The sequence below is a fragment of the Pseudophryne corroboree genome, chromosome 12 (assembly GCF_028390025.1).
Source record: "Pseudophryne corroboree isolate aPseCor3 chromosome 12, aPseCor3.hap2, whole genome shotgun sequence".
In the NCBI taxonomy this organism is placed as follows: Eukaryota; Metazoa; Chordata; class Amphibia; order Anura; family Myobatrachidae; genus Pseudophryne; species Pseudophryne corroboree.
In genome coordinates, this window is record NC_086455.1 from 117,619,158 (window position 1) to 117,632,344 (window position 13,187).

The 13,187-nt window shown below is 46.6% G+C and overlaps 1 protein-coding gene across 1 annotated transcript in view; it reads right to left on the reverse strand.

Moving 5' to 3' along the window:
- TYRO3 (TYRO3 protein tyrosine kinase) overlaps positions 1-13,187 on the reverse strand; it is a 455,756-nt gene that overhangs the window by 269,516 nt on the left and 173,053 nt on the right. The window contains exon 5 of the mRNA XM_063947918.1: positions 8,713-8,799. Within this exon, the coding sequence (XP_063803988.1) occupies positions 8,713-8,799 (87 nt within the window). The remainder of the gene's footprint in view (positions 1-8,712; positions 8,800-13,187) is intronic.

Genomic DNA, 13,187 nt, shown 5'->3' on the forward strand with positions numbered 1-13,187 from the left:
CTGTGGGGGCAAGTGTATCTGCGCTGGGGGCATAGCTGGCACTGTGGGGGCAAGTGTATCTGCGCTGGGGGCATAGCTGGCACTGTGGGGGCAAGTGTATCTGCGCTGGGGGCATAGCTGGCACTGTGGGGGCATGTGTATCTGCACTGGGGGCATAGCTGGCACTGTAGGGGCAAGAGTCTCTGCGCTGGGGGCATAGCTGGCTCTGTGGGGGCAAGAGTCTCTGCGCTGGGGGCATAGCTGGCTCTGTGGGGGCAAGAGTCTCTGCACTGGGGGCATAGCTGGCTCTGTGGGGGCAAGAGTCTCTGCACTGGGGGCATAGCAGGCACTGTGGGGGCATGTGTGTCTGCGCTGGGGGCATAGCTGGCACTGTAAGGACATGCATAGCTGGCACTGTGGAGACATGTGTATCTGCACTGGAGGCATATCTGCAACTGTGGGGGCATGTGTATCTGGCACTGGGGGCATAGCTGGCACTGTGGGGGCATGTGCATCTGGCACTGGGGGCATAGCTGGCACTGTGGGGGCATGTGTATCTGGTTCTGTGGGGGCATGTGTATCTGGCACTGGGGGCATATATTTATCTGGCACTGTGTGGACATATGTGTATCTGGCACTGTGGAGGGGGGTATATGTATCTGGTACTGTGGAGGACCCATTTATTTGCATTTTTATATGCATGTGGCACTGTACTGGGGCATTATATGTATGTGGCACCGTACAACATGACTAAAAACGGGGTTATGACACAAGGTCATACTCCTACAAATGTCATACCGAAAGGTGCGTGCACAAAAATGGGGTGTGGCTTTGTGAAAACTAGGCCATGCCCCCATCGTGCGCATGATAGTGGCTCTAGCCCTTTACTACGGATCTTTTCTGGCTCTTTGCCTCTGACTGGTTTTCCACCCCAGAGCTGGGATAATAAAGGTGTGTTTATAATAAGTCCCTGTGAAATAAGGTGTCGCTTTATAAACCCTCCATCAGGCGCACCTCTTGGACTCCTGGGTTCAGGCGCATTGCGCCTGTTAGAAAATCGTCATTAGCACCTAATTAACTCAATTCTAACGCTCTGTGATCAGTGACCTTCATTAGGAAGTACAAAGAGAGAAATCATAGGTTTTACGGGCCATTTCAGCAGAAAATCTGAGGCAAAAAAGAGAAAACACGAACAGGAGTATAATTTTGGGCGCAGTGTGCCTGAGAGGCCACCCTGGACAAACCTACATATTTTCACAATATATCCACAACCTTTGTAATTTTCACTCATAAAATGAGCATAATAAACGTTATGGTAAGAACTAAACATTGATAACGGTATTTCTCCTAAGACCACTGGTTCCACAGGATAAAATTGGGATATGAGGAAGCGACAGCAGATTTGCACCAATCAGTCAAAACTTTTTGGCTTCCCAGCATACAACGGGCCCGTCCATATCCCCCCGCCTTCTTGCTCAGGCAAATCAGTTGTATTCCCAAACCTCAAGGCTGAAGCATCATTGATTGCCCTAATCAGGCGAGAAGAGTACACATGCACACCCTTCCGTACAAGAAGGAAGCGGTTAGTGACTAAAAGGATCTTCAAATCAGGTGCGTCAGGGTGGGAACCCTCTGGAACCTGTGGACTAAGGAGAAAAACCATTATCAACGGTAAGTTCTTACCATAACGTATATTTCTCCGGCAGGGTCCACAGGTTATCCACAGGATAACATTGGGATTTCCCAAAGCAATTTAGTGGTGGGGACGCTCCTGATTGGACAGGAGAATCCTTCGCCCGAATTCAGCGTCGTGAGAGGCAAAGGTATCCATAGCATAATGTCTAATGAATGCGTTAATGGAAGACCATGTGGCTGCCTTACATATCTGTTCTGCTGAAGCACCACGCTGTGCTGCCCATGATGGACCTACCTTACAAGTAGAGTGAGCAGAGAAATTTTCCAGAACAGGGTTATCAGCTTGAGAATATGCTTCTGAAATAGTCATCCGAATCCACCTTGCCAGTGTCTGCTTATCAGCAGGCCATCCTTTCTTGTTAAATCCATAGACAATGAAGAGAGAATCTGAGTTTCTGATGGCACTGGTACGATCCACGTAGATCCTTAAGGCATGGACCACGTCCAGCGATGCATCTCCTGCAAAAAGGCCCGGTACCTGGAAAGCCGGGACTACAATTTCTTTGTTATGGTGAAGTTTAGACACCATCTTAGGAACATACCCAGATCTAGTTCTGAGAACTGCTTAATCTGGATACAAAATCAGAAATGGGGAACGATATGACAATGCCCCTAAATCTGACACTATTCTAGCGGAAACCATGGAAAGAGAATGTTAGCTGTCAACCATTTAAGATCCCCTTTATTAAGTGGTTCAGATGGGTCAACTTGAAGGGCCTTTAGGACTAAATTTAAGTCCCAAGGCACTGTAGGAGGAACAAAAGAAGGTCGAGTGCGCAGCATTTCCTGGAAAAAAGTATGCACATCCTGTAAATTGGCAATTTTCTTTTGGAACCATACAGTCAATGCTGACACTTGCACTCTCAAGGAAGCCACCTTCAAACCTTTATCCAATCCTGCCTGAAGGAATGCTAAGACCTTGGAAACTCTGAAAGGCTTAAGGTCCATTTTCCGTTCACTTCATCAATGAATATAGGTTTGCCATATTCGTTGATAAGTGCGAGCTGAGGAAGGTTTCCTTGCTCTGAGCATTGTTTGAATTGCCTGTTGTGAGAATCCTCTTGACTTCAGGAGGTTTCAAGAGCCATGCCGTCAAATACAGTCTATCCAGATGTCTGTGATAACAAGGACCCTGCATCAGTAGACCTGGACGTTGAGGGAGCAGGAGTGGAGAATCCATCGATATTGGTACACATTCTCTGAAGATCTGTGTACCAATATCTTCTGGGCCAAGCCGGAGCTATTAGTATCACGGCACCATTACCTTGCTTTATCTTTCTCACCACCCTGGGTAATAGGGTGATTGGAGGAAACACATAATGCAGATGAAAGTCCCATCTCACCGACAGGGCATCCACAAAGATCGCTCTGGGACCCTTTATTCTTGACCCGTATGCGAGAACTTTGTTGTTCTGACGAGACGCCATGAGATCTATCTCTGGCAACCCCCACTTGTCTACTAGAGTCTGGAAGACCTCCGGGTGTAGAGCCCATTCGCTTGCCTGAATGGCATGTCAACTGAGAAAATCCGCTTCCCAGTTTAGGACTCCCGGAACGAACACTGTGGACAAGGCTGGATGATGAAGTTCTGCCCACTTTGGTATGTGACTTACATCCTTCATCGCTTTTCGGCTGCGAGTTCATCCCTGATGGTTGAGGTATACTACTGCCGTCGCATTGTCCGAGCGGATCTGAACTGGTTTTCCCCAAAAAATGTCCTTTGCCTGAATCAGTGCCATATATATAGCCCGAAGTTCCAATATATTTATTGACAGGCAACCTTCTTCCTTAGTCCATTGCCCCTGGAAACACAACCTTCCCGACACTGCTCCCCAGCCCTGGAGACTGGCATCCGTTGTCAGAATTTCCCAATCTGATATCCAAAAGGGTCTCACCTTGTTCAGATGGGATGTCTGTAGCCACCAAGCTAATGACCTTCTTACTTCTATCGCAAGAACCATAGTTTGCGTTTTTATGGTCTGAAGCAAACCATTCCATTTGGCAAGAATCAGATGCTGCAGAGGTCTTGAGTGGAATTGTGCATACTCCACCATGTCGAATGTTGACCCCATCAATCCCATCACATGCATTGCTGCATGAATGGATACCTTTTGACTGTGTAGCAAATCCTGAATCCTTGACTGAACATTGGATATCTTGTTCAGAGGTAAAATTACTCTCTGAAGGTTTGAATCCAGTACAGCCCCCAAGTGAGTCATCCGCTGTGACTAAACCAGAGACTATTTGCCTAATTTATAAGCCACCCATGCCTTTGCAGACACGTTATTGTCTGTTGCAGATGACATAGAAGCAATTCCTGGGACTGTGCCAGGATTAAAAGATCGTCGAGGTATGGAAAAATTCTTATCCCCTGCAGGCGGAGATAAGCTGCCATTACCACCATAATTTTGGTAAACACTCTGGGGGCTGTGGCTAACCCAAAAGGTAGGGCCTGGAACTGAAAATGCTGTTTGAGGAAAGCGAACCTGAGATAGCACTGATGGGACCAAGCTATAGGAACATGTAGGTAAGCATCCTGGATATTCAGGGATACCATATAATCCCATGGCTCCATGGCCAAAATGAAGGAACGTAAAGTCTCCATATGAAAGAGAGGTACCCAAATGTATTTGTTCAGCACTTTGAGACTGAGAATGGGCCGGAATGATCCATTTGGTTTCTGAACTAGAAACGGGTTGGATTAAAAACCCTGTCCTCATTGTGCAGGAGGAACTGGAATGATTACTCCTGACTGAAGTAATTTCTGAACTGCCTCTTGCAAACCCCTGGCCTTCGCCTCTACCCGAGACGGGCTGGTACAAAAAAAACCTTAAAGGAGGGTGCTTCTTGAAGGCAAAAGCATAACCTACAGATAATGCTTCCTGCACCCAGGCATTTGTTGTAGACTGCTGCCAGATCTGTACAAACTGAAGAAGTCAGCCCCCCACCCTGGGATCCCCCAGGTGGAGGCCCGCACCATCAGGCTGATGGCTTATTATCGGTTTTGAAATTGTATGTGGAAGGAAACTTTACCTTCTTGGAGTCTGCTTCTGACTGCAAAATATCTGTCAATTTTTTACCAAAAAGAATATCTCCAGAAAAAGGCAAAGATTCCAAAACCTTCTTAGTTTCTGAATCAGCTTTCCACGTTCGTAGTCTAACTGTTCTGCGAGCAGCTATTGTTGAAGCTGATGCCCTGGAGGCAATAGTACCCATATCCAATGCTGCTTCTTCCAAGAACATTGCAGCCTGTTTTATATGTGCTATATGGGATTTTTGCTTTCTAGATGCTATTGAAAAATCCCCCTCCAATGCAGCCACTGCCTTTGCCACCCAAGCTAAAGCCATGGTTGGCCTTATGACTACCCCAAAAAGGGAAAAAAAGTTTTTTTTTTAAAAACATCCACTCTCCTATCCGTGACATCATTTAATGATGTTTGAAGGCAAATGTAATGTAAATTTTCGCACTAATCGAATCACATGCGTATCTACTTTAGGAGCCACCTCCCTTTTTACACAATCCCCAGCTGGAACAGGATAATTGGAATTCCATTTCCTAGGAATTTTTAACTTCTTATTGAGCGTAGCCCAAGCCTCCTCCATGATTTCCGTCAGCTGATCTGACCCCGGAAATTCAGTCTTAACTGTTTTGGGATGTTTAAAACACAGGTGCCTTGGTTTTTAACACAGGCTCTGCTGAATTCTCTAAGGATAGAATGGCTTTCATTGCTGTAATTAACTCCGCTATAGCCACTGAGCTGAGACCTTCCTCCTCCTCTTCGTATGCCGAAGCAGAATTTATTGAGCTTTCATCCTCTGATGAATCCTCATCTGAAACGTGTAGCCTGTGAGGATGAAGATTTACTTACCACTGGCTTATCAGCCTGTTTCTTTTGACACGCTGCTGCTGGAAGTGATAAACCGCAGGTGGGAAGCTGCATGTAAGGGTTAATCATGTAAGCTATCCCTGGTATGGGAGTTGGAGGAATTAACCGTTCAGCTATATACTGGATAATGTCTGTGCAAACATAGCCCAAGGTGGATCAAGATATGAATCTGCCTTCTATTTTTGAAGAGACCCTGGTGAAAGCTAAACCAATTTGCACACAAACCATCCTGAACCAGATCCTGAGAGGATAACACAGCTTTGCAAGACAAACATGATATGAGTGTTGGTGTTGCTATGAGTGTATCTTCCTCACCTTTGCCGCTCTTAGACATGATAAATAATCAACACTTCCACAGTGTACTACACAATTTGTGACTGTAATCACTTTAAGCTTTTTAAAATGACATACAATCCGACCCTACTCACGCACCAGCATTGAGGATCGGAATAATAAAAAACTGACAATGTATAGTAAAGTCAGCAATCACACTAGCAGTCAGTCACATGTTATACATTAGTATAATAAGCCATGTGAGCACATCAACTACATTTCAAGTACTGTATGTTGGAGAACATATGACTGAATAATGTTTAAACAGATCTACCGTATTCAGACGCATGGCGAAAGAAACAACAGTAATAGTATACAGACTCATATGCAATAGGCCCTTATCTAACTATTCGTACTTAAAAAGTAGAGATAGACTTAGTGCTGTATTACCCATACTCAATAGAGTGGGATACAGGGAGACTCACCCCGCTTCCAGGACTGATCAATACATTTGCTAACGCTGAGTTGATCCAGACAGATACTAGTGTACACTGTCGCTCCATGAACCTATAGTGAACACAGATGCTCAGTGAACAAAGACGCACCAGTTACACAGCTGCCTATGCTGCAACTGGGACCCCTTCGTATACAGCGTCTGAGATGGAAAACAGTTCATGGCGGGAGACTTGGAGGAAACCGGTCATGAACCGGAGGGTGGGGCGACCAGGAGAGCGTCCGACTCCCCACTGCTGACATCAACCCTAGGGATTGCGGCCTCATACTATTCCTGGAGCCTATGATCCCTAAGGCCTAGCGCTGGTGCACCCGAGGTGGCAGCCGCATCAGCGACTGTTTGGTAGTCTCCTCCAAAAACAGTGCGGCTATGTCCGTATTCCCCTTCTAAGCAGAAACGATGCCTTACCTTCTCTCCATGCTCTGGCCACTGCCTGGTAATGTCTGCTGGACCTGCTAGTATATTCGACACAAACGCCCGCCGAAACAGCACTGTACTCGTGGGTAAGCCTTGTCGCGACCCCGTGGAGAGTTGTTGGAGCGACTCTTTCTAAGGTACGTATAAGACGCTTTTTAGAAAGATCACAAGAAAAAATAATAAGACTATAAAAATAAAATAAGAAAGCTTAGGGCTGCTAAAAACCAGCAGCCCTCTGAGCATGGTCTGGCTCCTGCGGCAGCAAACAAAAAACTGATTTGCCTGAGCCAGGAGGCGGGGATATATGGACGGGCCCGTTGCATGCTGGGAGGCCGAAAAGCTTTGACCAATTGGTGCAAATCCGCTGTTGCTTCATCATATCCCAATGTTATCCTGTGGATAACCTGTGGACCTTGCCGGAGAAATAAACAATTAATAGATGAAAATAAAAGGAAATCCGAACCTTGAAAGTCGGAGGAGTTTGGGCGCAGTGTGCCTGAGAGGCCAGGAGGGTCACTACTGTACACCACGCAGGCGGCGGGAAAACTGACTAGGGGGTTTCGAACAGCACCTAGAGATTGGAAGGTACTAGGGGCCTTGGGGCGGGGAGGGGAGAGAGGACAGCTTTGCGGCGCCTGTCAGGCCAGTTGCGCTGACTGAAACAGTGTAAAATGCCAAGTGGAGATCTAGTTATGCCCAAGCTCTATGGAGGCTGAGCCAGTTTCTCCAGTCATATTTAGCTATTATAAAGATATAAGCAATACTTTTTCAGTATCTCACAGAATTATTAAATAGATGTATTCGCAGGGGAAACTACAGAGAGTTATCACTTGTTTTCAACTTCGTTCTGGTACATCATATAAAGTTTATGTTAAAGTTCCCTTTAACAACTGCATAAGACCAGTTCTGTATTCAGCATATGCTGCAGAACCGTGAATCACATCGTTTATGTGTTACGTTCAGAGAAGGTCTGCGGAATAATTTACTAAGGAGCCTAACTATTAATAATTGTGGAACTGCCAGGATTATTAATTAACACTCAGCATCATGATGGATATTTTAATTTCGAAAGAAAATATATCCCCACTATGTACATGGGGAAACCCGCAGGGACAACGGTAGCGATAACCGCTATCCCCGCGAAATACCCACAAAATGCCGGCTAAGTATTTTCCACATTTGCGAAAAACTCCTCTGGGGGAACCTGACACTGTAGTCGCACAGTGTCCGTTTCCGGGATCAGGGCCGGCACTGGACGGAGGCTGCAGGAGGGAGATCAAAAGATCTCTCCCCTGCTACCATGCCTCCATAAGCTAAAAAGCGTTTACACCATATGAAGACGGTACCATGCCTCCATAGGCTAAAATGTGTTTACACCATATGAAGACGGTACCATGCCTCCATAGGCTAAAATGAGTTTACACCATCTGTAGATGGTGTAAACTTATGTGGCCAAACTCTGAAAAACTTTGCTGTTCATGGTTTAGATCACAGGTGTCAGATCAAAGTCCCCTTTTATAATAATGGGGACTGCGATCTGTAGTGCTAATTAGCGTTCTGCATTATGCTATTCGTACATAGCCAAAAAACATAAAATTTTGCAGAAACTTCAGTTTCTACATAATTTTATGGATAAAACACGATTGATACATATAGGTCCCTAAGTAGGAGATGTATTTTTAAGGCACATATCCTGCCGGTACAGTAGCTCCTGCTACGCCATTTATCAATGGAGAGCAGGAAGCCGTACCATCAAGGTGTATTAACATCACGGCAGCCAAAGTGGTAGAGAGAAAACACAACTCCAACAATCATCTGACTTTCAACAAAAGTCGCCATTAAAATTCTATCAATGAAAGTTCCATATTCACACAATATATAATCTCTGATAAAAATAAATTGTCCGATAATGATTTCATGAAAAAAAATTATTTCATAAACACTCACCTTTGACATGAACAATAGCAGCTCTAGATGATGAGACCCCCTTGGAGTTGTGAGCTTCACAAGAGAACACAGTATTTTGCCGGATCCCTGAGAATAAAATAAATATAAAACTTTATTGTGGTCTACGGCATTCAGTATTGATATCTGCCTATAGCTCATCTCCTATCTGTGTGCTAGATACAATTCCTGGCACTTCCTTATACATCTAAACCTGTACAGGTACAGGTAATGTATGTCTGGGCACTACGCTATAATATAACCAATATCAACCAACATATAGGGGTATATTCAATTGGCGTCGGATCCATTCCGACATGCATGTGTCAGGAACGGATCAGACAACCCCTATTTCTTATCCCATCTCAATTCGACTGTTTCAAGTCGAATTGAGATAAGGAACCCAGAGGAGGAGGGGAGGGGGGGTCGAAGCCACGGGGAGATCAGCGGGGGACAGCCGCCGGCAGCCAGAGGAGATCAGCGCTACAGTAGTGCTGCAGAAGGATGTCACACAGCCGCCTGACCTCACGGCAGTGTCCACCCGGCTCCAGCAAACTTGCTGGAGCCGGGTGGACGCTGCCGTGAGCGGCGCGGCTGTGTGATATCCTGCTGCAGCGCTGATCTCCTCTGGCTGCCCGCGGCAGTCCCCCATCTCCCTGCGGCTCTCCCCACTCTCCTCCTCTGGGTCCGGACTGAGATGATCGAAAAGGGGGCCAAAACCGTTTTCGACACAAGCACCTGGATCGGCAGCTATACCGCCGATCCACGTGCTTTTCGACAAGTCGAATTTCTCAACTTGTCGAAAATATTGAATAGGTTGGAACCCCTTCCGACCTAAAAAAAAAAGTCGAAAACTGCCGTCTTTTCGACAGACGGCAGCTTTCGACGTCAATTGAATATACCCCATAATAAAGAAAACATTACAAAAAAACCCCCACAACACTGATAGTCAAAATCCACCAAACAAGATCACTGCTCCTGTTGGGAGGGTTCTGCCTATCTGATCACGATGAAGCTACCAAAAACAAAGAATAAAGAAGGGCTGTTACAAGTTAAAGACGTCAGAAAACACCCATCTAAAAGCAAACATAAGTACATAATAGTCTACAATTTATTAATATACATAATGACATGCTTCAGTCATTTTAGATCTCATTATTTCTAGAATATTTTATATGTTTTATATATGTATTTTAATTGCATTTCCCACACATCTAAGTTGTAACAGTGCTCTGTCAGACACAGCGGGGCAATTATTTTCTTCTGCGCATGTGTCCAGAAAGCGTGCGCATAGAGGGCCTAATTCAGACCTGATCATAGCAGCAACTTTGTTAGCAGATGGAGAAAATCATGTGCACTGCAGGGGGGGGGGGCAGATATAACATGTGCAGAGAGAGTTAGATTTGGGTGGGGTGTGCTCACACTAAAATTGCAGTGTAAAAAATAAGAATTTACTCACCGGTAATTCTATTTCTCGTAGTCCGTAGTGGATGCTGGGTACTCCGTAAGGACCATGGGGAATAGACGGGCTACGCAGGAGACTGGGCACTCTTAAAAGAAAGATTAGGTACTATATCTGGTGTGCACTGGCTCCTCCCTCTATGCCCCTCCTCCAGACCTCAGTTAGGGAAACTGTGCCCGGAAGAGCTGACATTACTAGGAAAGGATTTGGAATCCAGGGTAAGACTCATACCAGCCACACCAATCACACCGTACAACTTGTGATAACTATACCCAGTTAACAGTATGAACAATCGCTGAGCCTCATTCAAGAGATGGCTCAGAACAATAACCCTATAGTTAAGCAATAACTATATACAAGTATTGCAGAAGTCCGCACTTGGGACGGGCTCCCAGCATCCACTACGGACTACGAGAAATAGATTTACCGGTGAGTAAATTCTTATTTTCTCTGACGTCCTAGTGGATGCTGGGTACTCCGTAAGGACCATGGAGATTATACCAAAGCTCCCAAACGGGCGGGAGAGTGCGGATGACTCTGCAGCACCGAATGAGCAAACTCAAGGTCCTCCTCAGCCAGGGTATCAAACTTGTTGAATTTTGCAAACTTGTTTGACCCCGACCAGGTAGCTGCTCGGCCAAGTTGTAAAGCCGAGACCCCTCGGGCAGCCGCCCAAGAAGAGCCCACCTTCCTCGTGGAATGGGCTTTGACTGATTTAGGATGCGGCAGTCCAGCCGCAGAATGTGCAAGTTGAATCATGGTACAGATCCAGCGAGCAATAGTCTGCTTTTAGAAGCAGGAGCACCCAGCTTGTTGGGTGCATGCAGGATAAACAGCGAGTCAGTTTTTCTGACTCTAGCCGTCCTGGAAACATAGATTTTCAGGGCCCGGACTACGTCCAGCAACTTGGAATCCTCCAAGTCCCGAGTAGCCGCAGGCACCACAATAGGTTGGTTCAAATGAAACGCTGATACCACCTTAGGAAGAAATTGGGTACGAGTCCTCAATTCTGCCCTGTCCATATGGAAGATCAGATAAGGGCTTTTACATGACAAAGCCGCCAATTCTGACACACGCCTAGCCGAAGCCAAGGCCAACGGCATGACCACTTTCCACGTGAGATACTTCAACTCCACGGTCTGAAGTGGCTCAAAACAATGTGATTTTAGGAAATCCAACACTACGTTGAGATCCCAAGGTGCCACTGGAGGCACAAAAAAGGGGCTGAATATGCAGCACTCCCTTAACAACGTCTGAACTTCAGGCAGCGTCTTTCCTAGCCTTGAACAGCGTAGGAATCACTTCATCTGGAACGCCCTTTTCCGTTAGGATCCGGCGTTCAACCGCCAAGCCTTCAAACGCAGCCGCGGTAAGTCTTGGAACAGACAGGGCCCCTGCAGTAACAGGTCCTGTCTGAGAGACAGAGGCCATGGGTCCTCCGAGATCATTTCTTGTAGTTCTGGGTACAAAGTTCTTCTTGGCCAAACCGGAACTACGAGTATAGTTCTTACTCCTTTCTTACTTACTATCCTCCGTACCTTGGGTATGAGAGGAAGAGGAGGGAACACATAAACCGACTGGTACACCCACGGTGTCACTAGTGCGTCCACAGCTATCGGATGAGGGTCTCTTGACCTGGCGCAATACTTTTTTAGCTTTTTGTTGAGGCGGGACGCCATCATGTCCACCTGTGGCCGTTCCCAACGGTCTACAATCTGCGTGAAGACTTCTGGATAAAGTCCCCACTCTCCCGGGTGGAGGTCGTGCCTGCTGAGGAAGTCTGCTTCCTAGTTTTCCACACCCGGAATGAACACTGCTGACAGTGTTAGCACGTGATTCTCCGCCCATCGGAGAATCCTTGTGGCTTCTGCCAACGCCATCCTGCTTCTTGTGCCGCCTTGTCGGTTTACATGGGCGACAGCCGTGATGTTGTCTGACTGAATCAGCACCGGCTGGTTTTGAAGCAGGGGTTCTGCTTGACTTAGGGCATTGTAAATGGCCCTTAGGTCCAGAATATTTATGTGTAGGGAAGTCTCCTGACTCGACCATCGTCCTTAGAAGTTTCTTCCCTGAGCGACTGCTCCCCAACCTCGGAGGCTTGCATCCGTGGTCACCAGGACCCAGTCCTGAATGCCGAATCTGCGGCCCTCGAGAAGATGAGCACTCTGCAGCCACCACAGCAGAGACACCCTAGCCCTCGGAGACAGGGTGATCAGCCGATGCATCTGAAGATGCGATCCTCACTTAACTAATAGGTCCCACTGAAAGTTCCTTGCATGGAACCTGCCGAAGGGAATTGCTTCGTAAGAAGCTACCATCTTTCCCAGGACTCGCGTGCAATGATGCACCGACATCTGTTTTGGTTTCAGGAGGTCTCTGACCAGAGATGACAACTCCTTGGCCTTCTCCTCCGGGAGAAACTCCTTCTTCTGTTCTGTGTCCAGAAACATGCCCAATATCAGCAGACGCGTCGTAGGAACCAGCTGCGACTTTGGGATATTCAGAATCCAGCCGTGCTGTTGTAGCACTTCCTGAGATAGTGCTACACCGATGAACAACTGCTCCTTGGACCTCGCCTTTATAAGGAGATCGTCCAAGTACGGGATAATTATAACTCCCTTCTTTCGAAGTAGTATCATCATTTCGGCCATTACCTTGGTACACACCCTCGGTGCCGTGGACAGACCCAACGGCAACGTCTGGAATTGGTAATGGCAGTTCTGTACCACAACCTTGAGGTACTCCTGGTGAGGTGGGTAAATGGGGACATGTAGGTAAGCATCCATGATGTCCAGTGACACCATAAAATCCCCCTCTTCCAGGCTTGCAATAACCGCCCTGAGCGATTCTATTTTGAACTTGAACTTCCTTATATAAGTGTTCAAGGATTTTAAGTTTAGAATGGGTCTCACCGAACCGTCTGGTTTCGGTATCACAAACATTGTGGAATAGTAACCTCGTCCCTGTTGAAGGAGAGGAACTTTGATTATCACCTGCTGGAGGTACAGCTTGTGAA